The following is a 27,358-nucleotide window of genomic DNA, read 5'->3' as shown; positions in this document are numbered from 1 at the left end:
GATCTCCTCTGCCTGGTAGATCTCCTCTGCCTGGTAGATCTCCTCTGCCTGGCAAGATCTCCTCCGTCTGGTAGATCTCCTCCTGGGCCATCTGTCGGTGACGAGGCAGAATGCAAACGTTAGGCTGGTCTGGAGAAAGGAAGTAGGTCAGATGGAGCAGCAGCCGGCTGTGTCTTTGTGGGGGGGCGCCATGGGGGGTGGGCTTCCACGACGCTCATAAACGAGATCTCATCCAGAGGCCGGAGCGAGCAGCCGGGAGCATGACGTCACAGCGAGGCGGACAAGGTCCTCCCTCTTCCGGCTGACCCTGAATTCGGACCGAGGGCTCCCTCCCGCACCTCCCTCGGTGCTCCTTCTTCTACGGTGGACTCTGGATGATTTCAATCCCAACCGAGCGGCTTCATTCCTCTCTCGTCGCATCTGCTTTAAATCTCGCGTGACTTTGATAGACAAGAAGGAGGTGTGGACTTTTATGGCTGCGTGACGAATGCTCGCGTCTCCATTTGTAGGCAGACGTTTCCTCCTCAAGGCTGACGTTCTCCCTTTTCTTCCTTCGACTGATTCCAGATCCCGATCGCACTCGCTCGCAGGGGAGGAACCTTTCTCTTTTCCTGCCGATTTCCACTCGTGTCTTCCTCGGAGACACCAGAGGTGTCGCAGCAGCCTTGTGTGCGCGTGCGCGTGCGCGTTAACCCACAGTAAAAAGCCCCCAGCTTGGAGAGATATTGTTGGTCTTCTGGGGAAGTCCTTGGGATTTAAATGAATAGTGGAGTCAGCAAGGAGTGATTCGGGTCCTGCTAGCAGTTTGCTATCAACCCATCTGGGTTACATAAGCAGTAAATGATTAGATACCACGCATTTATTTGACTTGTATATATGTATATATAATTCTTTGAATTTATTTCTGTTTTGGTCTTAAAAGATTCAAATTAAAAAACGATAAGTGTAAAAACGTTTCCATATATATGATTTCTATTTATTTTTATAATTTTTTATTTTGGGGTTTAATTTATTTTATTTCTAGCTTATTTATTTAAAAATAGTCTTTTTAACATTGGGAGCGTTTATATATCATATAATTGATAATTTATAGAAATCTTGGACTTTTCATTGTCGATACTCATCCAAGCAGTAACTAACAAAGCATTCTGGTTCCCTCTAGCGGCAGTATCGGAGAACAGCACGGATTCATATTTAGCCATAAAGTAGATGAGCAAAGATTGAATAATACAGTATTGGCCAATCGGCTGACTTTTGGTCTTGAAATACACTTTACTGTACAAAATGTCCTTTGAATAAAAGTACACAAAAACGTTCATCGATGACTCAAAACCTAACTATTTGTAGGAAAGGCTTGTGCGCATGCGTATTACAAGGCGTCTCAACGTCACTAACATGAAGCCTTGCCTTGCGTCTGTTTTTTCCGAGTTTTTCGTCGTCCTTATCTTGTTTGGCTTCCGCTTGTCGCTGTAAGTAAAACTTGAATAGACCACAAGTATGAATTTAGGGACGTACTTATTTTTTAATCACTCCACGGTAAAACTAGGCTTAGGGAAGTGGTCTGCGTGTGTGTGTTCGCAAAGTTAGGTGGCTAGCTAAAGCTATTTTTGCTTCGGTGTGCGACCAGTTAAGGTGTAGAATAAAGGACAGACTGTTGCACTTTGTTGGGTAAAACATTTCCGTGAATGTTTGAAGAGACTTTCACTTTCGGTTTCCGCTCAGCGCCCGACATGCTGCAGTCCAAAGGAAACTTCGAGAGGCGGGGCTTGAAGGTGAAAGGTCACCGGTGCCGGGACAAGACGGATGTGCCGATGGAGCCTACCAACATGGCGCAAGCACGTGCTGTCTGTGTGCCGCTGGTGAGCATCTCGGGGGTCAGCAACCCCCGGCTCCAGAGCCATGTGGCTCTTCAATCTCTTTGTCGTGGCCCCCCTCGCAATGCTCAAGTATTTCTTGAACACCCCGATGGGGAAAATGTGCGTCTTTGTAACGGCTTTTTTAAATTCCCACTTTCTGTGAGACCCTGAATGAATCCTGGCTGAGTTCTGACCAGTGATTGGATGAGCTGAGGAATGGAGGGGAAGCTGGTGATTGGATGTAATGGGCCTCCCCGACTGGTAAACCAACCATGAATAAATATATATGTTATGTTCTATCTATATCTATCTATGTATGTATGTTATGTTATATATATATCTATATATATCTCCAAACGGGAGCGTTCCAGTTTTTCATACTTTTGTCTTCTCTGCTTCCCCGGCTCGCATTTCTAAAACGGATTCCAACTTTAGTTGGAAGTTGATAGGATATTGTTGTGAAATGATGTTTTGCGGCTCCAGTCTATTTTTCTCCAGTTAGCATGGGGGTAACATGGCTCTTTTGATAGTAAAGGTTGCCGACCCCTGTTCTACGCAATAGGGTCGGGCTGGAGCCTATCCCAGCTGCCAAACCAGCCAATCACAGACCAGCCAGCATTCACGCCATCGACTCGCTTTGAGTGGTTTTAGGATAAAGCCACATTCCATCCAACAAATTGGGAATGACTGTGAGGCAAATGTGCTAACCGCTGTGCTAACCGCTGTGCTAACCGCTGTGCTACGTAGCCCCTGACTGATTGGTTTCTTGGTGAACATGTTGTGTTGGTTATTGTTGTCATACTTGCTGCTCCAATCCAATGGTGCAGGACAGCGTCTCCAGAAGCACTGCACGTCTGCCAGTCCGCACGATGGATCGTGTGAGCCGTGTGAGCCAAACACGTACAGAAGCAGCCCCAACCAGCAGCGCACCTGCGAACGCTGCACATCGTGCTCGCACCCCAATGGTACCTTCACTGTCTTCCATCATTTGGAAACATTGTACAGAAATAGTCACATCATCGGTACCACCGACAACTACACACTACCTACTGCAACTAGCTAACCAGGAATACCAAGGCTAGTAGAGAGTAAGGTGGTATGAGATGGGGGTACTAATGTTGTTTCCAACCTAGCTAACCAGGAATACCAAGGCTAGTAGAGAGTAAGGTGGTATGAGATGGGGGTACTAATGTTTCCAACCTAGCTAACCAGGAATACCAAGGCTAGTAGAGAGTAAGGTGGTATGAGATGGTGGTACTAATGTTTCCAACCTAGCTAACCAGGAATACCAAGGCTAGTAGAGAGTAAGGTGGTATGAGATGGGGGTACTAATGTTGTTTCCAACCTAGCTAACCAGGAATACCAAGGCTAGTAGAGAGTAAGGTGGTATGAGATGGGGGTACTAATGTTGTTTCCAACCTAGCTAACCAGGAATACCAAGGCTAGTAGAGAGTAAGGTGGTATGAGATGGTGGTACTAATGTTTCCAACCTAGCTAACCAGGAATACCAAGGCTAGTAGAGAGTAAGGTGGTATGAGATGGTGGTACTAATGTTTCCAACCTAGCTAACCAGGAATACCAAGGCTAGTAGAGAGTAAGGTGGTATGAGATGGGGGTACTAATGTTGTTTCCAACCTAGCTAACCAGGAATACCAAGGCTAGTAGAGAGTAAGGTGGTATGAGATGGGGGTACTAATGTTGTTTCCAACCTAGCTAACCAGGAATACCAAGGCTAGTAGAGAGTAAGGTGGTATGAGATGGTGGTACTAATGTTGTTTCCAACCTAGCTAACCAGGAATACCAAGGCTAGTAGAGAGTAAGGTGGTATGAGATGGGGGTACTAATGTTGTTTCCAACCTAGCTAACCAGGAATACCAAGGCTAGTAGAGAGTAAGGTGGTATGAGATGGTGGTACTAATGTTTCCAACCTAGCTAACCAGGAATACCAAGGCTAGTAGAGAGTAAGGTGGTATGAGATGGTGGTACTAATGTTTCCAACCTAGCTAACCAGGAATACCAAGGCTAGTAGAGAGTAAGGTGGTATGAGATGGGGGTACTAATGTTGTTTCCAACCTAGCTAACCAGGAATACCAAGGCTAGTAGAGAGTAAGGTGGTATGAGATGGGGGTACTAATGTTGTTTCCAACCTAGCTAACCAGGAATACCAAGGCTAGTAGAGAGTAAGGTGGTATGAGATGGTGGTACTAATGTTTCCAACCTAGCTAACCAGGAATACCAAGGCTAGTAGAGAGTAAGGTGGTATGAGATGGTGGTACTAATGTTGTTTCCAACCTAGCTAACCAGGAATACCAAGGCTAGTAGAGATTAAGGTGGTGTGAGATGGCGGTTCTAATGTTGTTTCCAACCTAGCTAACCAGGAATACCAAGGCTAGTAGAGAGTAAGGTGGTATGAGATGGTGGTACTAATGTTGTTTCCAACCTAGCTAACCAGGAATACCAAGGCTAGTAGAGAGTAAGGTGGTATGAGATGGTGGTTCTAATGTTGTTTCCAACCTAGCTAACCAGGAATACCAAGGCTAGTAGAGAGTAAGGTGGTATGAGATGGTGGTACTAATGTTGTTTCCAACCTAGCTAACCAGGAATACCAAGGCTAGTAGAGAGTAAGGTGGTATGAGATGGTGGTACTAATCTTTCCAACCTAGCTAACCAGGAATACCAAGGCTAGTAGAGAGTAAGGTGGTATGAGATGGTGGTACTAATGTTGTTTCCAACCTAGCTAACCAGGAATACCAAGGCTAGTAGAGAGTAAGGTGGTATGAGATGGGGGTAGTAATGTTGTTTCCAACCTAGCTAACCAGGAATACCAAGGCTAGTAGAGAGTAAGGTGGTATGAGATGGTGGTACTAATGTTTCCAACCTAGCTAACCAGGAATACCAAGGCTAGTAGAGAGTAAGGTGGTGTGAGATGGCGGTTCTAATGTTGTTTCCAACCTAGCTAACCTGGAGGTGGACACGGCCTGCAGCAGAGCCAGCGACACCAAGTGCCGGTGTAAAGCGCATCACTATTGCATTAGCGCCAGCGATGAAGGCTGTAAACTCTGTAGCCGCTGTGAAGAGTAAGATTTGCTCCTCATCATTAATATTGATCCATATTTGTGTTTGTATTTGTTGATCGTTGTCTTCATTTTGGGGAGCAGGTGTGGTCCACAAGGGGTCAGAGTTTCCTGCACAGCCACCAACAACACGGTGTGCCACGACCCGGTAGAAGGTATGCGTCCACGTCTCATTATAACCTGGTCTCTCTGCCATCAAACAGCATCTGTTGATGGTTGATGGTTGATGTTGTGGTTTTAGCGAGAAGTCATGTCTGGGCCGGCCTGGCCTGTGGAGCCGTGCTGCTAACTGCTGTGGTTCTATGCTGCTGGAGAAAGAAGAAACGTGAGTTTGATGTCGCCACTGCTTTTTGTTGGATTGGCATAAAAGTAGCAAACTTTGTGTTGTGGATGATCAGGACTGAGTAACCAGCAGACCTCCAGCGCTCCAAACAGCAGCAAGACGCTTGAGATGGTACGTACCTTCATAAGGAACTTTGCTTCATATGCAGCCCACATGATGGACATGGAGCCTTGTTGGCGCTCTTTTACAAGGCTCATCGGTGTGTCCCATGACATAGCCGCCTCTTTTCGCCTCTTTTTATAACTTTGGAAGACCCAGAAAAGAGAAGGTGTTCAGGCATAAGGATTGTGGATGATGGGCAACATTCCAAAATAAAGCCCTGGGACGTTCCGTGATCACGTGCACGTCTGTAGAAGTGTATCCGACACGGTTGATGCTTAATATGGAGAAGGGTTAGGGACGGTTGGGGCATGCTAACTGCTTTGTGTGCTGTGATTGACATTTTATTGTCTACTATGACGGTGATTCTGTTCTACCTTTTTCTTTTCGACAGGACTTGCAGTCGTTGAACAGTAAGTACCGTTATTTCATAGGACGATGTATGCTGTACTTTACTAGCAAGTAGCAGGAGAGCAGCGTGGTGGCGTCACGTGGTATGCTGGCCTCCCGTTGTGACATTGTGCCGCTGAGCAGGGTCGTACTTGGAGGGGGTCTACAGTAGCTGGCCACTCTGACCTCAGCATCCATGCCACGTTCCTCCCCAGCTACGGATACTTGGTGTCACCTGCCTGATATTGCCGACGTGCTGGGATGGAAGACCATGTCCGGCGTGGCGATGAGGAGCGGGATGAACCCGGTGTTCATCGAGGCCTGCCTGCAAGACCACCCGGGCGACTGTCAGGAGCAGACGCTGCAGTTGCTGATGAGGTGGACGGAGCAGCGGGGCAAGGACGCCATGACAGACTTGCTCCACAGCCTGCGTGGCACCAAGCACAGAGACAAAGCACAGAAGGTGCAGGCTATTTTGTCCAAGGTTTGAATTGGCCGGCCTTTCCACCAGCCTTGTGACCATGACTAGATGAAGACTGCAGGAACACATCATGGCCGTCTCGAGCCGTTAGCGGCTGAGCAATCCAGCGCCTGGCAGTGATGGGAGGAGCCGCCATCCAGGGATGAAAAAGCAACATGGCTGCCCTGTGGTACTTTTACTCATTCATACTGAACACGAACACGAACATTCTTCAGCAAGTCCAACCTTTCTTCCAGCGTGTTGTGTTCCTCAAGCTAATGTTTATGTCACCATCCATGTGACGGCTTTCTATTTCACCATCATTTGGTCTTGGCTGCTTTTGTTGCGTATGTCTTGTTTCCTGTTTGTTTCCTGTGACGCTGCATGCAGCTGTAGCTGATCGGTGATCAGTTATCCGTCACGTTTGGACTTTCAGCCGGTTGCTATGAGGAGCTTTTGCTTTTTGTTGGACTTGTGTATTTTTGCTCTGCTGTTTTGTGGACCTGTACCTGCTAGTGTCCTCTTTTAGCCAAATAAAAGACACAAGCCCAGTGTACTACATGCACTCTGACCTAACTAATCAATCGCTGATCAATCAATATACACTTGCTCCGTACAGCAGAAGAGCATAACAACAATGTAATGCTATCGACATACAGTCAATATCACGGATCGGGTAGAACGCTGGGCCTAGTCCTAGCCTGGGGACTGATTGTGGTCTTGGTGCCGGCCTAGCTGAGATATTGTGGACTTGGTGCCGGCCTAGCTGAGATATTGTGGTCTTGGTGCCGGCCTAGCTGAGATATTGTGGACTTGGTGCCGGCCTAGCTGAGATATTGTGGTCTTGGTGCCGGCCTAGCTGAGATGATGAGCTGTCATGTCACGGTTCATTTTCCAAGCAGTGGTTGACTGGATGTGTTCTTCAGCTCTGATCCATAGTCAGGACCGTCTGACTTCAGCAGAGAAGGAAACGTCAGGAAACGTTGGTTGCTTCCGACCAACTTGATTTCAACATTCCAGCACAGAGGCAGTTCACCCCGCCCCCCTTCCTGGTTCAAAGGTCATGCCAGTCCACTGCAAAGCTGTCTAAGGCAATGCCTGTAACCCTGGTCCAACACTCAATATGAATCCCATATGAAATTGAAGATGAAGTCATCTACCTAACAAACGTGAAAATACACCAGATGTCCATTTAAAAAATGCTTAAAAGAGAAGAATGCTAAAAAAAAGGACACCCGCAAAATGACTAACTAAATGATGCATTGTCTCGCAAAAGTATTTTTTTTTAACTTTGTTTGATTCAATCGTCAGTTGGTCAACAATATGCTTTACTATCAACTAAATCGTTATTATATATATATATCATGATTATATTTGATCCCATTAAACCAGATATTTTTTTCAGCTGAGCTAAAAGTATTCAATGATTTGTCACCAAATGACAGTGGGCGTGTCTCGCTGGAACTATTGTGGGCGTGGTCTTTGGGCGCAGCTTCCGTTGTTGGGTGGAGCTCTCGAGAACAGGAAATGTCAGAGAAAAGCTGCAACTTGGAAGCTCCGTGAGGCTAATAAACTGCCAACAGAGACGGCGACATGACGTTTTATATCACGATACGGAGCAGAGATCGTGTTAAAGGTAAGTTTGTTTCTCATTTACATTTTCAGTTCCTTCAAACTTGGTTAAACTTCGACGACACGCGAGCTGCTAGCTAAACTTGTTGTCAGGGCGATGCGACACTTTGTGGCACGTTTGAAATGCTCTTCTCGCCAAAAAAACAATCAACTCCCACATCATGATTTGGTTGTAGTCGCTGCATCGGGCACGCCAATGGGATTCATGTGTAGACACGGGCACTATTTTGTTGCCATGACAACAGAGGAGGAGTCGCTTGGCAACGTCACTTTGCTTGAGGAGATGTTTCCCTTCCCAATAAAACCTGAGCTCACTTGCGGTAGCATGATTATACGTAAATGTCGAGAAAGGAAAAACGTCACAAAATGTCAGCATACTTTATAGGTTTCTTCATCCTTTACCATGACTTACCGCGGTGAACGTTACCATGACTTACCGTGATCAACGTTACCATGACTTACCGTGATCAACGTTACCATGACTTACCGTGATCAACGTTACCATGACTTACCACGGTGAATGTTACCATGACTTACCGTGATCAACGTTACCATGACTTACCGCGATCAACGTTACCATGACTTACCGTGATCAACGTTACCATGACTTACCGTGATCAACGTTACCATGACTTACCACGGTGAATGTTACCATGACTTACCGTGATCAACGTTACCATGACTTACCGTGATCAACGTTACCATGACTTACCGTGATCAACGTTACCATGACTTACCGTGATCAACGTTACCATGACTTACCACGGTGAACGTTACCATGACTTACCGCGGTGAACGTTACCATGACTTACCGCGGTGAACGTTACCATGACTTACCGCGATCAACGTTACCATGACTTACCGTGATCAACGTTACCATGACTTACCGTGATCAACGTTACCATGACTTACCACGGTGAATGTTACCATGACTTACCGTGATCAACGTTACCATGACTTACCGCGATCAACGTTACCATGACTTACCGTGATCAACGTTACCATGACTTACCGTGATCAACGTTACCATGACTTACCGTGATCAACGTTACCATGACTTACCACGGTGAATGTTACCATGACTTACCGTGATCAACGTTACCATGACTTACCGTGATCAACGTTACCATGACTTACCGTGATCAACGTTACCATGACTTACCGTGATCAACGTTACCATGACTTACCGTGATCAACGTTACCATGACTTACCACGGTGAACGTTACCATGACTTACCGCGGTGAACGTTACCATGACTTACCGCGGTGAACGTTACCATGACTTACCGCGATCAACGTTACCATGACTTACCGCGATCAACGTTACCATGACTTACCGTGATCAACGTTACCATGACTTACCGCGGTGAACGTTACCATGACTTACCGCGGTGAACGTTACCATGACTTACCGCGGTGAAGGTTACCATGACTTACCGCGGTAAGTACTTACTCACTAGGAGAGGGAAAAAACAACAAGTCCAAACTAATCTCCTAAATGAAGCACAGTGTGGGGCTGTTAAAAAAAGCTGAGCATACAATTTGGCGTAAAAGTAAAACCCATTGTTCACACATAGACACAAGACCAGCACCACCTAGGGAAAGGGTTCCCGATCAAGACCAGCAGCCAGGTCTTGGGTCTGTACAAGCAAGCAAAACAGCCGGCCTCAGAAGGGCGCCATGTTTCTGCGTGAATTCTGGACTCTCATCCAGTCAAGCCTTTTTTCTTGGTGTTTGTTTCAGGAAGTGAAGCGCAGCTGCAAAACGGCGGCTGGTAGACACGAGCCGAAGATGCAGGCGACCATCACACGGGTGTGCATGGTCATCACCGCCGCCATCTTGAACCATCCCTTGCTCTTTCCCCAAGAGAACGCCACCTCCGTGGCGGAGGAGGACCAGCAGCTGATGGTGCGCATGCGGGAGCACCAGGAGAGGCTGGAACGCGAGCGGGCCAAGCTGGAGGAGGAGCTGTCCCGCTTGGAGGAAGGCGTCCGTGAGGAAGGTTACGGCTGGCACATATGGAGCGCCGTGTCCTTTCTGGTCTTCTTTGCCATTGAGATGTGCAGGGTGGACGTGGGAGAGTCGGACGCGAGGGGAGTGGATGACGAGCTTCCTGAGAGTGGATCCGTGGACGCCAGCACAATGCTTCTAGATAAGGACACCCTCAGCAGCTTCTGTGACCAGATCACGTACAGCGCCGCCCGGGACAATGGGAGGGTGAGGGAGTTTGCCGAGGGCTTTGCTGACGACCTCCTGGAGTCGCTGAGGAGCGTCTGCGACCGAGAGGCGGACATGGAGGTGGAGGACTTTGTCGGGATCGGAAGCATGTTCGAGTGCTGGCAGGTGTGCAAGCCTCCGGCGTGCGACCTCATTGTGCCGTTCTCGCCTCCGGACCCGCTTTCCTTCCAGGTCAGCTTGTGGTGCGAGCCGTCCAGAGACACCCCCCCTGACAAGCAAGCATGTGGCACCATCCAGGTGGGCTTGTTCGGGGACCAGGAGGGAGGGTGCCTGTGTGGTTCCGCTAACCTGGGAGAAGACATGCTGTGTCTGCTGCATGCTAAACATGAACCCAGCCTGGATGAGCTGCTGGGCTCCAGAAGAACGTCCCTCCTGGCCAAAGATCAAGTCATGAAGTGGTTTCAGGTGTCCCTCACTAAAGCGTGGGGGCGCATCTCCCACAAGTATGACTTTGAAGTCACGTTTCGCAGCCTGGATGCGGCGGGCGCCCTAAAGGTCCGATTCCCTTCGGGGAAAACCATCATGGTGAACATCATACCTGCGGTCCAGCTGGTGGACACCGATGCCTATTTGGTTTCTCACTTCCCATCGGACTGCCACGGACCTCAAGACCCCTTTTGGCCTCTTTCGCTGGCCATCTACGAGAGGAACCTCCTGAAACACATGACCAAACACCTCCCACAACGCTCCTGCCATCTACACTGCCTTCAGGTGGTCGTCTTCCTGCACAGGAAGCAGACGGCGCTCACTGGTGACAACGCTTTGACCGACTACCACTGGAAGACCGTTCTTTTGCACCTGCTGCTGATCAACAAAACGTCAACGTGGGCTGCTGACACAACCGAATGCAGACTTCGGGACGTGCTCGATTTCATGCACCGCAGCCTCCGGGAGAAGAGACTTCATCACGTCCTGATAGGGAACAGAAGAGTACCACAAGAGGTCCAGCTTCCGCAGGTGATCCGCAAAGCGGATCCTGTCAATCTGTTCCGGAGTTTGGTGTTGAGGAGGGACCGTTACGCGGCAACAGTGCGCCACCTCCAGGAGATGATGAGGAACGCGGCCATGCTGTTACAAGAGTACACGCCACTCTTGTTTGATGGAGCCTTTCATGACTAAGAATACAGCCTGTGGAACTAGCATCTTCTGTTCTTCTGACCTACGTGTGTTCCACCTAAACCTTAGCGTGTAAAATGTCTGTCACCTGATGTCTATCATTGTCACCTGCCAAGCTTACCTGCGCCGGCCCCTCTTTCAATGTCATTCCACTTTTCTACCATGCTTCACCCTGGTTCACCATGCCTCACCCTGGTTCACCATAGTTCACCCGGGTTCACCATGCCTCACCCGGGTTCACCATGCCTCACCCGGGTTCACCATGCTTCACCCTGGTTCACCATGCTTCACCCTGGTTCACCATGCTTCACCCTGGTTCACCATAGTTCACCCGGGTTCACCATGCCTCACCCGGGTTCACCATGCTTCACCCTGGTTCACCATGCTTCACCCTGGTTCACCATGCTTCACCATAGTTCACCATGCTTCACCCTGGTTCACCATGCCTCACCCTGGTTCACCATGCTTCACCCTGGTTCACCATGCTTCACCCTGGTTCACCATGCTTCACCCTGGTTCACCATGCCTCACCCCGGTTCACCATGCCATAACCCTGGGCTCTCTGTTTGGATTATTTCTACAACAATCTTGACATTATTTTCTTCCTTGTGTTATTTTTAACTATTGAATCATTTCTTTGGTTTGTGTCAAATAGCAGAAAATGTTGGACTATTGGACTACTATGGACTACTATTGGCAACTTTGCAATGTTTGGCTTCATGTGCTGCTGGTTGTAAAAAATGTTATATAAATAAGCTCATAAATAATTCACTCATTAATAAATGGTTAGTTGTCATCATTCATTTGTCATCCCTATGACACAGCAGCAGCCTCACTGATACAGTACCAATACGGGTCCCGGGCAGACCACCACAGCCTCACTGATACAGTACCAATACGGGTCCCGGGCAGACCACCACAGCCTCACTGATACAGTACCAATACGGGTCCCGGGCAGACCACCACAGCCTCACTGATACAGTACCAATACGGGTCCCGGGCAGACCACCACAGCCTCACTGATACAGTACCAATACGGGTCCCGGGCAGACCACCACAGCCTCACTGATACAGTACCAATACGGGTCCCGGGCAGACCACCACAGCCTCACTGATACAGTACCAATACGGGTCCCGGGCAGACCACCACAGCCTCACTGATACAGTACCAATACGGGTCCCGGGCAGACCACCACAGCCTCAGACAATCCGAGGGGAACCGCTGATACAAGTGTAACCGATGTGTTAATTTAGTTTATTTAATGTCACCAAAAATTCATTTCATGTATGTTTTTGTCGCTATATGCGACGTCAGTTATTTTGTTTGAACTTTGACGTTGTTGTGATGTCACTTCCTGCCATCATGGCGCGCTCTTCTCAGTCGCCTTTCGGGCTGCCGAGGAGGAGTTATGCTAGTCGGTGGGAACCATGGTTAACTGTTTTAAGTATGACCATATTAGGTATTTCGTCCCAGTATGTGCTTTTTGTACTATGTACAGCATTTATAAACAACCAATGAAAGTTACTGCTATTAGTTAAGCTAGTTTAGAGGAGTTGTTTTTTTCATGTAGGTTTATTTTTGTACAAGGAGTTGTAAAAAAGGCCGTCACTTCAAGATGACTGAATTCGTTGGAGACCATATAAGGACACTTCCGGTTCTCATTATTCACATGGACTACATTTCATCCAGCAATCGTGTTAAGCTCCGCCCCTCATCACGCAGTTCAGAGTTGCTACCCAAAATGGATCCTCGCTCCTTCGTTCAAGAGTTCAAGTCATGCCGCTGTTCATCCTTTCCACCACTAGATGGCAGCATAAGCCTTATAATGCGCCCCAGAGCTTAGCATGCATGTTTGCCTTGACTGTTAACCGTTGGCTGGAATGAACATATGTTGAATGCTGTGCTTTCTCCTTTCATATTTGATGGCATTGGCATCGAGCTATACAGCTCCTGTTTATTTTGCATTGTACAATTGCAGAACCACACCCACAAACTGACACTTCCACCTGCTGTGTTGAGGGAAGAGCGTGTGTTGAAGATGATGACAGATCCCCAAAGAATTGAGTACAACAACATTCAGAAGCAGGAAAAACGCCCCCCCCCCCAACTAGAATGACTCAGCAGCACATGTATAAAAAGAAAGAAAAGCTGCGTGGTGGTTCGGGTTATCTACAGCCCATAGTCAAAGTCGGGTTTGGCCTCCAGGTAGGTCTGGTAGTAGGCTTGGTAGGTGTCCACGCTGTGCCCGCTGGCTTGGACGACCGGGTCCTCTGACATGTGCTCCACCCACATCTTCAGCTCAGGTGCACCGTCTAAGCAACTGGAATAACACATTTTCCCATCAAAAGCAGGCCTGGGATGATCTACAGGTCCCGCCAGATGCATTCCATGTCCTTTACGTACCAGCACCCGATTTCAGTCCTTTAAGAGGACCTATGATGCTCACGTTGGCCCTTTGTATCCACTTGTGGTCTCCTATAGAGGAGCTACACACCATAACCAGCACACGAAACGTTCTAGATCTTCCAGAGTCTGCACCTATTCAGCTGTCTTTCTTTGGATTTCGTGGTTCCTGCAAAACTCCGTTTTAATGTATTCCACCCACGGCCCGCCTCCAGGCACGCCCCCCGCCCCTGTGGTTGGTCACACTGCAGAGTGCATAGAAACACTTCCGGTTTGTCCCGCCAACTTTATAGGAGTTGATAAACGGTGATGAATCTTTTTTAAACGTCCGCTTTTAACCTACGTCCATGTGTTGGACCCCCAATCCACCCCAAAGTAGACACTGGACAGTCCCAAGTTTCTCAAGAAAAGACGTCTCTCCATGGTAAGCAGCTTTAGCATTGTAGCATTAGGTCTTCTACAGCGTGGGTAACGTCTGTGTTTTGCAGGAGCGGCATCGGCATCGGCAGCATAAAACCCTAATGGGAACATCCCTAGTTTTTATACCTTCAGAGGAAACAGCGTGTGGATGATGGGAAATATTAAAAAAGGCCACCTTTCCTTTAACAACGAAATCATCATCATTTGTCAAAAGTAAACCAGGGAGGGTCCAAATATTGTTCAAGACACTACTCACTCTTTCACCTTGAAGACCTCCAGCCTCTCAAACCACGGCCACATCATATAATCGATCATGGTGATAGAATCACCACCAAAGAACTTGCTCTTCTTCTTTGCCAGATCCTGTAGAAAACACATCCGTAGTCAGGACAAAATCGAAGCAAGCAAAGCAAGAATTGACACGGACCTCATTTAATTGGCCAAACTTCTCTCTGAGTTCATCAACTAGCCCGGAAACATCTTCACCCTTGTGTCTGCCCAGAGCGATCTTGTAGGTGGACGGAGGGATCTGTACACAATATCCCTTAGTGGCAGGGTGGGCGGGGCACACAAAACTTCACCCAGCTTTAGACCCAATACCTTGGAGAACTTCTCCAGCAGCATCTTCTGCTGGGCTTTTTCCAACGGAGTGGACGGAAGCAGCTTCCTGCCGGGGTACACATCATCCAGGTATTCGCAGGCAATGGGAGACTCCCATATCAGCTCCTCCGCTGTGGTCTCCAGGATGGGGACGAGACCTTGGGGGATTTTCTTCAGAAACCATTCGGGTTTGTCCCTCAGGTTGATGTTGACAATCTGGTGTCTGGTGTGCAAAAAAGGCTCGAGTGGAAATCGAAAACAAAGGTTCAGGTCAGGAGGCGTCCTTACTTGATGCCTTTGGCGTTCAGCACCAGTCGGGTTCTCTGGGCAAAGGGGCAGAACCTCATGCTGTACAGGCGGATTTGGCCCTCTGGTACCGGTCCGGGGGCAGAGCTCCCTGGAAAAAGATACATTCTAGTTCAAACATGCAAGGTGATGTGCAACCACAACATATTTGTCAGCTAATGCCACACTTTTATTCAATCGGTATAATGCCACGTCTAAAATACCACAACATGTCAAATGAGCCACTTTTGTCCTCAAGAGGTCTTATTTTTACAGCTACGATGAGGTGCCAATGGTCACCGTTCAACAAGCCGAGTCAGCATCTCATGTTCATGTTTCATGTTTTTGGTGAGCGGTGGGAAAAGGCTCGCATGTAAACAGGACTCCCTGCTCCTATTCGATGCACGACCAGCCTTTTCAACGGAAATAACACAAGCTAATCGAGTAGCTAGTCAAGTTCAAACAAGACGTGGCTGTCCAGTGACCCTGCTAATCGACGCTAAATGACAAGCTTCGCTTATTCAGTATTTATTTAGCAGTATTTACTGCTTACCTTTGGCCAAACACCTTTGACTTGTCATTGTTACACTTTGTTACACACCGTTACCGGTATCCGGGGCAATGGATTTGCAGGGGAAAAGCGTCCGGAAAGTCCTATCTTTTGTTCAGCTCGTGCGCCTACTTCCGGGAAAAAGTATCAGCCACCGAGCGATGACGAAAGAAGTGGGCGGGACCAGGGTTCCTAGGAAACGCACGGCTTGTTGTGTTTTTGGCAACAAGTTATCTCGACGTGGTTAGCCTTACTTCTTACTTAGTCGTAAACAATAAAATAAATGTCTGTTGTCATAAAGCGAGGATGCATTGACCGGTGCTAAGATAGCATAGCACGCAGGTAGGAATCTTGTCTGTCCTGTGTCTTTGTCTAACTATAAAAATAGTTATTGTGTACTTAATGAGAACATGTACATATTGTTTTACGTCAGTCTGGATTGAGACAATTGTTTCATTTGCTTCGAGGTCATTGTCTGCATTTTTCAAGTTAGGTTGCATTTTGACTATTGGAATGTACCTTTCTGTGTTCATGAACGAATGAAAGAACAGTCAACAAGTCGTCCATCCATCCATTTAGTCTACCGCAGGTCCTAGCTAGGGTCTGCTGGAGCCCATCTTCATGACGCGATGACATTAGTTGTGCTGCTGGTCGCCATAGCAACAGTGTCCGACCATAATGGCCACATTCACAAAGCGATGCAATACCCAGGAAAGTTGAGTGTCATTTAGTCATTTGTGAGTCATGTATTTTGGTAATACAAGAAATTTAAATTGAATATTTTGTCTCGGCTGACAGTTAGGAAATAGGCGTAGGACACAGAAAGCGAAAAACGTCGAAAGTCGCAAAAGAACAAGGTAGTGCTACACAAGATGGCGGACTCGCGGCGACAAAAACGTACGGCTAATGAGTTTTCTACGTAATTTAGTTCGCGTAATAAAGTGTCGCGTGACAATGACGTCTATCATAGCGACCAATCGATAATCAGATTTGACCAACGTCATCGCTGTTCACATCCGTTTGTGTATTTGGCGGGAACATTTGCGTTCCTAATTCAATACGAAGGCGTTACAATGGAATACTTCAAAAAAACAACGAAGATTCAAAAAAACAACGAAGAAAAATGTTGTTTAGCACACAAAGCACGTTTGAGTGAGATAACTCCAACTGTATGAGGATAAAGTAGATGTTTCTATGAAGGCCAAACCCTTACGCTTACCCTTGCCCTTGCAAAGCGCAGAAAAGAGACAGACGTGTGTTCATGTATGTCTGACATCAGGATTGTGGATGACGGACAACATTCCCAAGACTTTTCTTTGAAGTATTTTTACTACTTGAACTTGAATGCTGATGTGGTAAAGCAAATCCATGGATGTCAACACCGAGTCCAGCCAAGAGTCTCCTGCATGGGAAAGCCAGGTAAGCGGTATTCTTGAGTCCACCACGTTGTACATGGTCATTCATTCTGCATTCTGCAACGCCACAGGTTCCAGGAGAAGATGACATGAAATACCACCAGAAAAAGGAGAAGCTAAGGGAGCAGATGGAAGAGATACGTCACATTGTAAGCTCAAAGCTCCTTGTGAAGACCAAGGTGGCGCTGGAAAGTCTAACTAGACCACTAAATTCTCCCAGATCCAAGAGATGATCCAAGAAAATGAGAGCGTTCGTCAAATTGAGCGACTGGAACTGAAGGAATTCAACGTGGACAATGAGAAGCAGAGGAGACACGACACCATGATGGAGCAGGAAGTTGCCAGGGTAACGGGGGACACACCGGGTCATACAACACAAGTCCTTTTACTCAGATGGGATGGTTGACTGCAGGTGAGAGATGAAATCCAGATGCAAATTTGGGAGAGATGCTACCTGTGGGACGTCCTAAAGAGAGACTGCTGGGACTCCCTGAAGGTCAAAGACAGAGCTGTGAAGGTAGAACGCCACAAGGCATCAACGCTTTCTTTCGAGCTGGATGCAAATATTGTGTTTGCCAAGCGCAGGCCTTCCACACAGAGCATGAGGTGACCAACTACCCCCTCAAGGAGCGACCACAGAAAGACCTGGACGAGCTTAAGGAGGTTGAGAGTAAAAGGAAGATGGAAGTGGATGCCGCCTCTGTAAGCCGATTTCCTTACTGGATTTCCTGCCACTGGCTGAATGAACATGCACCCATGCTCTTCACAGAAAGAGAAGACCCAAAAGCCAGGGGAGATCCCCGAGGCCATGAGTGGACTGGCGAGCAGCTACTCTGCCGAGCTGGAGCTCTCGCATCCTTACCTCTATGACCAGTTCAGCCTGCAAACCACAGAGCAGAAGATGAACCAGATAGTTCTGCTCCAGGTGGGAATCTCCAGCATGGACCCCACATCCCACATCCCACATCCACATACTGTAATCATAGCCCAACAAACATATGGTCCTGCTAAAGGTGGGGCTCCCTACCTTAGGACCCCCCCCCACACACACATCCACATACTGTAATCATAGCCCAACAAACAGGAGTCAGTGCCATAGTGGTAGGATCCTCTATTAGATCATAGTATTTGTTTCTCGTCTCTATTACACTCAGCATGAAGTTGTAGGATACTACACAGTTTATTGTCATAGAAGTGTTGATCCTTCATTGGGTGACAGAGGCCATCCCATATAGATTATCTTTGAAGTTATATCAAAGTATTCATTCATTATAGACACATCTATTCCTGATTTAGGAAGGATTCTGGAATTGATAGTGGAATGTGAAATGGGCGGGACGCCTGCATGTGTGATTTGAAGTGGCTTGTATCTGCAAATGTGCAGGATGTCATCTACCGCATCAAGACGGCCCTCAACACCAAGTTTGACGGCGTGTACAAGCAAAAAGTGCAGGAGATTGCTCGGGTGAAAGAGAGGAACAAGCAAGTCAAGGAGCTCATGGAGGAGCTGGAAATGGTGGAGGACCTGTGGGAGCCCTCGCTCAACGACAGAGAGGTGCCCGAGAGGGTGTTCATCGTGGACCACTCCCAGGTGAGCCGCCCCCCCACCACATGGGATGGAGAAAATGATATCAGCAGGCCCGTGATCTCTGTGTGCCTCTTTAGATACGAGCAGAGAAGTACCTCACCCCACAACAGCAGGAGGAGGAGGAGAAGAAAAGACTGGAGGAGCAAAAGCGCTTGGCTGCCAAGGTATGCCGCCAAAATCAATGGGATTTGGGGTTTTCAACCCCTGGTTGTGGGTCCTTCCAAATTCCTGCTGGCCTGGAAACCACACCAACCTGTAAGCTGGTGGACATTTGCATGCAAACTGCGTGGAACACTTCCAGTACTCTATATCCAATACTGCATAGAACACTTCCAGTACTCTATATCCAATACTGCATAGAACACTTCCAGTACTCTATATCCAATACTGCATAGAACACTTCCAGTACTCTATATCCAATACTGCATAGAACACTTCCAGTACTCTATATCCAATACTGCATAGAACACTTCCAGTACTCTATATCCAATACTGCATAGAACACTTCCAGTACTCTATATCCAATACTGCATAGAACACTTCCAGTACTCTATATCCAATACTGCATAGAACACTTCCAGTACTCTATATCCAATACTGCATAGAACACTTCCAGTACTCTATATCCAATACTGCATAGAACACTTCCAGTACTCTATATCCAATACTGCATAGAACACTTCCAGTACTCTATATCCAATACTGCATAGAACACTTCCAGTACTCTATATCCAATACTGCATAGAACACTTCCAGTACTCTATATCCAATACTGCATAGAACACTTCCAGTACTCTATATCCAATACTGCATAGAACACTTCCAGTACTCTATATCCAATACTGCATAGAACACTTCCAGTACTCTATATCCAATACTGCATAGAACACTTCCAGTACTCTATATCCAATACTGCATAGAACACTTCCAGTACTCTATATCCAATACTGCATAGAACACTTCCAGTACTCTATATCCAATACTGCATAGAACACTTCCAGTACTCTATATCCAATACTGCATAGAACACTTCCAGTACTCTATATCCAATACTGCATAGAACACATCCAGTACTCTATATCCAATACTGCATAAGAACACTTCCAGTACTCTATATCCAATACTGCATAAAAACACTTCCAGTACTCTCCATTCTTGATAAGAGCAGTTGCAGTACAGTATTAGAAAGGAAATCGAACTCATCGTTCCTGGAGAAAGTGTGTGCTGAGAGATGAACTCAGTTTATTGCAGTAAAAGTTTTTATCTAGAATACGTGTACTTTGCAAGGTCATTGTATCTATCTGTATTACTTCCCAATCGTGCCTCCACATCCACTGCTGTGTGTCCTCACACTACGGTGGGGGTCAGGGGTCAGGGGTCAGGGGTCAAACAGGACCTGTGCCCTTGAATGACAGCCCTACCATACAGTGCAGCAAACCCTCTGGCACGTGTACGTACATCTATATGCTGTACATCTACGTCGACACACGGACGTTAGTCAGCTGCTGACGTGGCTGTGATGAGCAGGCATCATCTGCTGGATTTCAGAGGGACAACGTACGGGGCAGGGCCCTTGACGACATGATGGACGGAGTGCTGGAAGTGAAAAAAGACAGCATTTTGAAATCGGTGGGTCACGCCGTACAATCTGAGGCCATAACAGAAAGCACAGGAAATGACGCCTGAATGAACTTCACAGGAGGTCCCCCAGCCCGAGTTCATTGTGGCCAAAGCTAACAACCAGTGGAGCGAGGAGGAGAAGAAGCTCTTCAAAGAGTATGAAAAGAAAGTCAAGGAGCTGACTACAGAGAAGGACAAATACAGAAAGGTGCGCCTGATTTGCCGACGTCAGCAAATCTTGTTTTTTCTCTAATTGCTGATCTGCCACTGCAGTCGCTGGAAAATGAAATCAAAGGCCTCCAGAAAGCCACCAAAGATGCCACCGAGCGCTTCGATGACAGCTTGAGGAAGCTGTTTGAGAGGAAAATAAAGTCGGACATGGCCATATGTCAGGTGAACAACACACACGTGTAGAAAAAGCAGATGGCGTGCATATCGGCGGCCTTCGCACGAGGAGGGGATCGGTACCTGCAGGAGCCGTGAAGCTATGAGCCGATGGTTTACATTCCATCTGCCATTTACATTCCCGAATTTGATCCTTTTATGGCCGCTCACAATAAAAGACTTGGATGGATCATAACTGGCCTACAAATGACTGCAGATCTCCTTCGTTCTCTGTGGACTTTTCCCTCCACCAATCTCCTCCATCCAACCCTGTCTCTGTCATGTCCTCCTTCTCTACATCCATAAACCTCCTCTTTGGTCTTCCTCTATGCCTCCTACCTGGCCTACCTTCTACCAACATATTCACTCTCTCTCCTCTGGACATGTCCCAACCATCTCAGTCCGGCCTCTCTGACTTGTTTCTACTGTCCCTCCTTCCTGATCCTATCCATCCTGGTCACTCCCAATGAGTCTTCCGGTCCTTATACATGTCCTGCCCCACTTGAACATACTTCTCTGTCTCTCCAGACTTCCTCCTACAATTCCACAGTTCCTCTGCTGTGCATCAATATTACTGTCCGCATTGTTTTGTTCATGAATGCAATGATAATGGTAATATATGACACCATCGCTCTCGTACTCCTATGGTTGACCACTGTCAGTTGAAGCACACAAATACAAAGTGGAATGAAAATGTCCGGATGGCAGCGAGGTAAAAAGGACTAAGAAAGGGTGCTGCAGAACCAGCAGACAAGCCAGCAGGTGACAAAGTACGCTGCTGAAGAAGCCAGCAGGTTGCTGGAAGAAGCCGAGACCACAAAGTAGCTAACAAGGAGCAGGGAGCAATCTGGCAACGCAGTAGTCCACGGAACAGCTGAAGACGGCCAGAAGCGAGTGAAACTAATTGTGTCCCCGAGGCGGGGCATGGTAGAACATAATTGAGAAGCGCCGTACAAACCTAACCTGTCCGCTCGGATCTTACACCACTCAAGCAGGGTTGCTTGTTTTTCCCAGGAAGAACTGAAGATGAAAATTCTAAGTTATTCCATGCTGATGGAGGAGGTGATGGGCATCGAAGAAGAGGAGCTGCGGCTGAAAGTTGGACAAATGCTGGAAAACAAGGTGGTTCCCTCATTTCTTAGCTTTTCCTGGTCCTCCGCTCATAATGCCACTTGTCTTTCAGGGGAGGATGGCGGAAGAGTTGCAGCGCTTTGAAAGAGACTTGGAATTGTTTCAGGAGACCTATGAGAACATTGTCGCAGAGGACAAAGTAAGTAGAAGCTGTTCACCGAGTAATAGTGTTTCTACTGTATGTATCGTAATGTGCTGTCTCTCCAGGCTCTGGACAAAGAATTCCGTAAGGAATTCCCTGGTCTTCACAAAGCCATGGTTGACCAGCTGTACAAGCTGTTCAAGCGAAGACCCAGGTTGGTCATTCATCCCCTCCTCGCATCATGCGTCATCAACAGACCTTCTTGTCTTTGTACTGCTCAGAGGTCCGAAGAAGCACGCCATGGAGGAATTGGATGCTCCTAGAAATATCCCAGAAGGCTTGAACACAACAGTCTGGGAGAAGTTTTGTCAAGTCCGCAGAACCAAAATAGACAGTGAGCATAATGTAATGCAACGCACGGCACCTTTCTTCTACTGATGGGCGTTTGTAGAAGGTCGATACATATCCTATATCTCAGGCCTTTTGTGCAGGTCAAAGCCAAAGCGTCCAGTCTGGCAGCCCTGCAGGCGACCCTGTACCAGAAGCAGGATGAGGACCATGTTGCCCAGCAGGAAATTCAACACCTCACACAACTGCTGGACAAGTGTGTGACGCTTGCTTCTTAAATATGTCTGCTTTTCTCTCATACCCGCCATGTTTTGTTTTATAGGAGAAAAAAGATACTGTGTATATATATATATATATATATATATATATATATGTATATGTATATACTGTGTATATATACTCTACATTTTATTGGGTACACTGTACATATGTATAGACTATAATATACAGTAAAGTATACATCTTCTACCGCTTATCCTCACGAGGGTCGAGGGGGTGCTGGAGCCTATCCCAGCTGTCTTGGGGAGAGGCGGGGTCCACCCTGGACTGGTGGCCAGCCAATCCCAGGGCACATATAGACAAACAACCATTCACACTCACATTCATACCTATGGACAATTTAGAGTGGTCAATTAACCGAGCATGTTTTTGGAATGGGGGGGGGGGGTAAATGTTAGCAGGCTAATGTTAGCAGCAAATACGTTAGCGATTTAGCGAACCACAGCAAAGCTGGTCACCAAACTGACCAATGTTCTTGGCAAGAGGTTAATGAGTTAATGCACCCAATGTTGTGAGCGTTCTTCCTGTGTTGTATCCATCAAGTCTGCGTGAGGAGAAGAAGCATTTCCTGAAGGACATCATGGTCCAGTTCCTACTCAAACAGGGCCAGGTGGAGGTGACCAACACAGATCTCATACCTGACTACAGCGACTCCATTCTTCTCCACAGGACCGTGGTGGAAGACCTCAATCAGACCATAAGGGTCAGTAGACACCGCCCCACCTCAGCTTTCTGATGATGGATACAAATGTTAACGTTTGGTCTGATCAGAGCCTGGGCGAGCAGAAGATAGCCATGCTGGTGCAGACCAAAGACTTCCGTAAGGGCATCATCCAGGTGGAGTGGGATAACACCATGAGGAGGATGCAGATAGAGGACCTCCAAAATAAAGAACGGGACATCCAGATGCTACGCCTCACAGAGGACCACAAAGAGGTGGGTGTTCAATAGCGCCACCACGCTTGACCTTATGGTGTGGCCAGGTGGCACTACGCCAGCAAGGTAGTTCTTGGCGTAACAATGTGCTCCACGTGCAGCTCACATGACGGCCCTCCAGGTGTGTCCCATCACATGCATTCTTAGCTGCAGGGGGGACGTGTGATGATGTCCCACATGAGGGTTGAGGATGGTGAGGATGGTTGAGAAGGGGTGAGGATGGTTGAAGATGGTGAGGATGGTTGAAGATGGTGAGGGTGGTTGAGGATGGTTGAGGATGGTGAGGATGGTTGAGGATGGTGAAGATAGTTGAGGATGGTGAAGATGGTGAGGATGGTTGAGGATGGTGAAGATAGTTGAGGATGGTGAGGATGGTGAAGATGGTGAGGATGGTGAAGATAGTTGAGGATGGTGAGGATGGTGAAGATGGTGAGGATGGTGAAGATAGTTGAGGATGGTGAGGATGGTGAAGATGGTGAGGATGGTGAGGATGGTGAAGATGGTTGAGGATGGGCCCCAATAAAGTCTACAAAAACATGAAGGAATCAACGTCACTCTTCTCTGCCTGCATCTTTATCTCCACTGAAACATGGAAAACCGTGTGGGAGGGGACAGGATTGGAAGTGAACAAGACCTCACAGGGAGATCCTCCCACACCATAAAGCATTTCCAGGCCAGGCCGGGCGGGGCGGGGCGGGGGTGGGGGGTGTCAGTAGCTGTTGGGAGAATAAACAGGTCCATAAAGTTGATAAAGCTGATGAGTCACACGTCTTATTTTTAACCTGCTGATGGGTGTGCATGAGAATCTGGTCTGCAGTCCCAAATGGCGGTTTACTTTGGCAAAGGGTTCAGGTGGTTCTCCTGCAGCGAGGAGCGCTGCTTCCTGTCATTGTTCGAGCTGCTGGAACGCTGACAACATCAACAATCCATAAAGCGTGCTTTGATTGTTTATTGGGCGCCAAGATGGCAGAAGCGCTCATGCTTTGTGTATTTTTTCAGTATCTGAAAACAGACAGCGACAGCCGTGTCTGCAAGCAGGCTACGTCCATGAAGGAGACTTTGGCTTTGCAGCAGAAGGTGACACGAGACGCCTTCATGTTGTCAAAGGCCAAGGCTGCTAATGTTGTGTTTCTATGCTTTCTAAAAAGACGTATTTGAAGGACGTGAAGCATCGCAAACAAACTATCAGACATCTCCACGCTCAGGCCGCCATGAAGGAACACAAGAACGCCGCTTTGGACAAGCAGATCCAGGACCTGCATGTGACCGTGTCCCAGATGAGACACATCAGTGAGGCGTCAGGTAAAGGAATGCTGGCACGAAGCCTTCCCAGCAATATTCTACCTTCTCGGGTACTTTAGAAGCCTCTTTAGCACAGAAATGTTTATTTATCCACCTCTGGCTTCCACGCGCAACCCAGCCAGGTGTGCAGCCGTGGGATGCTGCGTGAACATAACCTGGTGCAGCTCGGTAGAGCTCTGGAAGAGGAAAAGGCAGACTTGTCTACGATTGCGATACGCCAACCGTGCAGCATGACACTTCCGCTTCATAGTGGTCTTCTGGCTTTTCCAGCTATGGAGGCGAACGAGGCGGTGAACACTGAGCAGCGCTACCAGGAGGTTCTGCTGCTGCGGAAGCTGAAGGACACGGCCAGAATCCAGGCAGAGAAACTGGCGTTCCTCAGCGCCGAGGCCCAACGTTTGGGAATGAGGAACTACCCTTCGCTGGTCCAACTCAAGTACAACTGAGACTTGGCAACAGTCAGACAAGCAGCTTTTATTTCCAGTTGACTTGAGTAGCCCTCAGCTACAACGTGAAATAAACATCATTTGGACTTCAGTGGGACCTCTAAGGTAGAACACCATCATTCTTTCATTCATGTCAACATTTGTAGGAAGGAAGTCACCCTGCTCCTTCCAGCCTTTGAAGAGAAGAGCAGTTGTGGAGTGATTTTTACACCCGTAAAAGATGACTTCCTTATTGTGGTGGACTTCCAAGCTTTCTTTGTCAACCTCGTGGGTGTGTTTGAGAGCACATTCAGGAAGTGAAATCGTCTTCTGTGCGGTCAAAGTGCAGGATTTTGTCATCCAGTCCAAAGAGGTCGATGAGCTCGGACAGGCCGGCCTTGCGTCCATCAACCGGGACGTCGGACTGGAGCTGATACAGTGCATCCTGGGCACAATGCCGCCACTTGTCGATCAAGGTCTGGAGCTGTGTGAGGTCATTCTAGAGGGTGGAGGACAACAGGAGGTGAGAAGTGGTCGGGAGAGGCCATCTGAAGTGACCCACCTTGCGTCTGTACATCTTCACCATCGTAAGTCGACGTAAGGTCTCCGTCTTGTCCTTCACCTCCCTGCTGAGTCGCTCCCGTTGCTGTGCAAAGTCTTCAGAATGACCGCCCACGCATCCCGGAATCATTACGGAGAACTTTTCACTCCCGGCTCTGACTTCCTGTCCATTGACGCCAGCAGACAGGCTGACAAGTGGAGCGCTTGTGTTAGTATTGTGCGCTATCTGGGAATGTGCTGGAAGCGCCGGGCCATCCTCCTCCTCCACGCAAAGGCGCTTGGCCACGGCGAAAGGCGAGGTGAAGGAGCGCCGTGACCTCCTCAGACGCTCCTTCAGGGAGCAGCTCATCTTCCAAGGAGGCTGCAGAGGCGACAAGCAAAGCATAATCATCAACATAATGTTCTATTCATCACCGAACAAAGCCATCCTATGCTGTTAAAAACAATGAGAATGATTTACCGTCTCATTGGCTTCAATCGGGCTGCTCTCCAAAAGTGACCGAGAACTACACGCTAACTTATTTGACATTCTGCGCCGTGACCCCCATGAAACAACAAGAACTAACCAAGCGTCCCTCCCTCAGAATGTTAGCGACAATTAGCCAAATTAACAACTGAAACGAACCTATGGGAAACCTTAAATCAGAGAAGGCGACGTCAACGGAAACCGTTTTCTGCGTTTCCGTGTTTTGGGGTTCGGAAACCCTCCAAAGCATGTGATTGGTTGGACTGTGATGACGTAACGAAGTGAAGGCTCACGGGATTTGCAGTTCGTGTTGCTATTTTCAGTTCTCGCTCACAAAGATCAATTTCCATTTATCAGTATTATAGTACATTCATAGTAGTATAGTTTAGTGTATTAGTATTTCATATGCTTTTATCCAATGACGTTTGGCATACTTTTAACGTATTTTGTCAACTATATCTTGTATGAGCCACTAAATTCCATGGAGTGTTGTCAGACGCTTGACGAAGGAAGTCACGAGGCGAGTCAACGCTTCTCATCATCGGATTTAGATGAATTCTTCTTGTCCAGCAACATCCTATGTCTGTTTGGAAGATTGTTGTATGATAGACTTGTAGATTATTTACACAAACGAGTCAACATTTAACCTTTATCCTTAGTCCTATACCCTTAGTTCCAGCCCCCATTTGGACTTTCTGAGTAACCACATGGAAAAGGAGTGGCTTTTTGGGAATCTAGAAGCAATGTGAGATGCGAGAGAGTGTGCCAACTCTTCATCAAACACAGGTGTGTGTGCTAGCCAGCCATAAATAGTGGAGAATTCACGCCAAGCCTGCTCTCGGATGCCAGGTAGGCTGCCCACGTCCTACTTTTTCTCACTTTCGTGTTATCCCCGATGTTCTTCCTGCCAGTCATTGATCCTGGACCTGGGATGACTTCATCCAAAGATTGGTGTCAGCCTGCTCTATAATCCCAGCCTAGTGAGGGTGTGACTTTACAAACACAAGAGAGCTCCTGTTTTCATCTTGCTGAGAGACGTGTAACCACCCCGGCCAGCATGATGCATGATGGGGTGGTTGCAAAGCATTCCAGCACAATGGGGTGGTTGCAAAGCATTCCAGCACGGTGGGGTGGTTACAAAGCCTTCTAGCACGGTGGGGTGGTTGCAAAGCATTCCAGCACAATGGGGTGGTTGCAAAGCATTCCAGCACGGTGGGGTGGTTACAAAGCTTTCCAGCCCAATAGGGTGGAGGTTTCACTAAAACCATTCCAGCACAATGGGATGGTTACAAAGCCTTCCAGCACAGTGGGGTGGTTACAAAGCCTTCCAGCACGGTGGGGTGGTTGCAAAGCA

The 27,358-nt window shown here is 47.7% G+C and overlaps 5 protein-coding genes across 6 annotated transcripts; 3 read left to right on the top strand and 2 right to left on the bottom strand.

Moving 5' to 3' along the window:
- Window positions 1–1,346: 1,346 nt before the first annotated feature.
- Window positions 1,347–7,100, top strand: LOC131108157 (tumor necrosis factor receptor superfamily member 6-like). Its single transcript, XM_058058979.1, has 9 exons — window positions 1,347–1,469; window positions 1,723–1,859; window positions 2,689–2,821; window positions 4,813–4,933; window positions 5,015–5,085; window positions 5,172–5,255; window positions 5,329–5,384; window positions 5,767–5,785; window positions 5,978–7,100. Exons 2-9 carry the CDS (start codon window positions 1,731–1,733, stop codon window positions 6,250–6,252), a joined length of 888 nt encoding a protein of 295 aa, XP_057914962.1. The 5' UTR covers window positions 1,347–1,469; window positions 1,723–1,730; the 3' UTR covers window positions 6,253–7,100.
- On the top strand, window positions 7,098–11,995 carry itprip (inositol 1,4,5-trisphosphate receptor interacting protein). The gene is made up of 2 exons (XM_058058978.1): window positions 7,098–7,858; window positions 9,598–11,995. Exon 2 carries the CDS (start codon window positions 9,646–9,648, stop codon window positions 11,209–11,211), a length of 1,566 nt encoding a protein of 521 aa, XP_057914961.1. The 5' UTR covers window positions 7,098–7,858; window positions 9,598–9,645; the 3' UTR covers window positions 11,212–11,995.
- Window positions 11,996–12,281: 286 nt separating this feature from the next.
- Window positions 12,282–15,635, bottom strand: LOC131108119 (glutathione S-transferase omega-1-like). Of its 2 annotated transcripts, none has more exons than XM_058058915.1 (6): window positions 15,519–15,618; window positions 14,921–15,029; window positions 14,633–14,855; window positions 14,460–14,561; window positions 14,289–14,395; window positions 12,282–13,529 (listed from the first exon to the last, which is right to left on the bottom strand). In XM_058058915.1, the coding sequence occupies exons 2-6, from the start codon at window positions 14,977–14,979 to the stop codon at window positions 13,379–13,381; spliced, it is 642 nt and encodes a 213-aa protein (XP_057914898.1). In that variant the 5' UTR covers window positions 14,980–15,029; window positions 15,519–15,618; the 3' UTR covers window positions 12,282–13,378. The 2 variants fall into 2 exon arrangements, with proteins under 2 accessions (XP_057914898.1, XP_057914897.1); XM_058058914.1 differs by having other exon boundaries at window positions 12,289–13,529; window positions 15,471–15,635.
- Window positions 15,636–15,661: 26 nt separating this feature from the next.
- cfap43 (cilia and flagella associated protein 43) lies at window positions 15,662–27,095 on the top strand. The gene is made up of 22 exons (XM_058058912.1): window positions 15,662–15,809; window positions 16,747–16,886; window positions 16,954–17,031; window positions 17,103–17,228; window positions 17,295–17,399; window positions 17,468–17,584; window positions 17,652–17,807; window positions 18,267–18,473; window positions 18,548–18,634; window positions 20,019–20,099; window positions 20,170–20,298; window positions 20,364–20,483; window positions 21,489–21,596; window positions 21,658–21,744; window positions 21,813–21,901; window positions 21,969–22,092; window positions 22,179–22,291; window positions 22,858–23,017; window positions 23,086–23,250; window positions 24,250–24,327; window positions 24,399–24,552; window positions 24,823–27,095. Exons 2-22 carry the CDS (start codon window positions 16,836–16,838, stop codon window positions 24,996–24,998), a joined length of 2,511 nt encoding a protein of 836 aa, XP_057914895.1. The 5' UTR covers window positions 15,662–15,809; window positions 16,747–16,835; the 3' UTR covers window positions 24,999–27,095.
- sfr1 (SWI5-dependent homologous recombination repair protein 1) lies at window positions 25,007–26,280 on the bottom strand. Its single transcript, XM_058058913.1, has 3 exons — window positions 25,999–26,280; window positions 25,540–25,899; window positions 25,007–25,476 (listed from the first exon to the last, which is right to left on the bottom strand). Exons 1-3 carry the CDS (start codon window positions 26,065–26,067, stop codon window positions 25,288–25,290), a joined length of 618 nt encoding a protein of 205 aa, XP_057914896.1. The 5' UTR covers window positions 26,068–26,280; the 3' UTR covers window positions 25,007–25,287.
- Window positions 27,096–27,358: the final 263 nt, after the last annotated feature.

This window comes from Doryrhamphus excisus, chromosome 20 (genome assembly GCF_030265055.1).
Source record: "Doryrhamphus excisus isolate RoL2022-K1 chromosome 20, RoL_Dexc_1.0, whole genome shotgun sequence".
Classification (NCBI taxonomy): Eukaryota; Metazoa; Chordata; class Actinopteri; order Syngnathiformes; family Syngnathidae; genus Doryrhamphus; species Doryrhamphus excisus.
This window is presented reverse-complemented; position numbering and strand designations above follow the sequence as displayed.

Bases quoted from the DNA above. Each gene is read 5' to 3' on its own strand.
- LOC131108157 (XM_058058979.1), top strand. From the start codon at position 1,731: ATGCTGCAGTCCAAAGGAAACTTCGAGAGGCGGGGCTTGAAGGTGAAA. The intron at 1,860-2,688 runs GTGAGCATCTCG...GGTGCAGGACAG, and splicing joins GTGCTGTCTGTGTGCCGCTG to CGTCTCCAGAAGCACTGCAC. The intron at 5,086-5,171 runs GTATGCGTCCAC...TTGTGGTTTTAG, and splicing joins GTGCCACGACCCGGTAGAAG to CGAGAAGTCATGTCTGGGCC.
- itprip (XM_058058978.1), top strand. From the start codon at position 9,646: ATGCAGGCGACCATCACACGGGTGTGCATGGTCATCACCGCCGCCATC.
- LOC131108119 (XM_058058914.1), bottom strand. From the start codon at position 15,498: ATGACAAGTCAAAGGTGTTTGGCCAAAG. The intron at 14,856-14,920 runs GTAAGGACGCCT...TTTGCACACCAG, and splicing joins CTGAACGCCAAAGGCATCAA to ACACCAGATTGTCAACATCA. The intron at 14,396-14,459 runs GTCCGTGTCAAT...TGTTTTCTACAG, and splicing joins AGTTTGGCCAATTAAATGAG to GATCTGGCAAAGAAGAAGAG.
- cfap43 (XM_058058912.1), top strand. From the start codon at position 16,836: ATGGATGTCAACACCGAGTCCAGCCAAGAGTCTCCTGCATGGGAAAGC. The intron at 17,585-17,651 runs GTAAGCCGATTT...TGCTCTTCACAG, and splicing joins TGGAAGTGGATGCCGCCTCT to AAAGAGAAGACCCAAAAGCC. The intron at 18,635-20,018 runs GTATGCCGCCAA...GCTGGATTTCAG, and splicing joins AAAAGCGCTTGGCTGCCAAG to AGGGACAACGTACGGGGCAG.
- sfr1 (XM_058058913.1), bottom strand. From the start codon at position 26,067: ATGTCAAATAAGTTAGCGTGTAGTTCTCGGTCACTTTTGGAGAGCAGC. The intron at 25,900-25,998 runs GTAAATCATTCT...TCGCCTCTGCAG, and splicing joins CGATTGAAGCCAATGAGACG to CCTCCTTGGAAGATGAGCTG. The intron at 25,477-25,539 runs GTGGGTCACTTC...TCCACCCTCTAG, and splicing joins TGAAGATGTACAGACGCAAG to AATGACCTCACACAGCTCCA.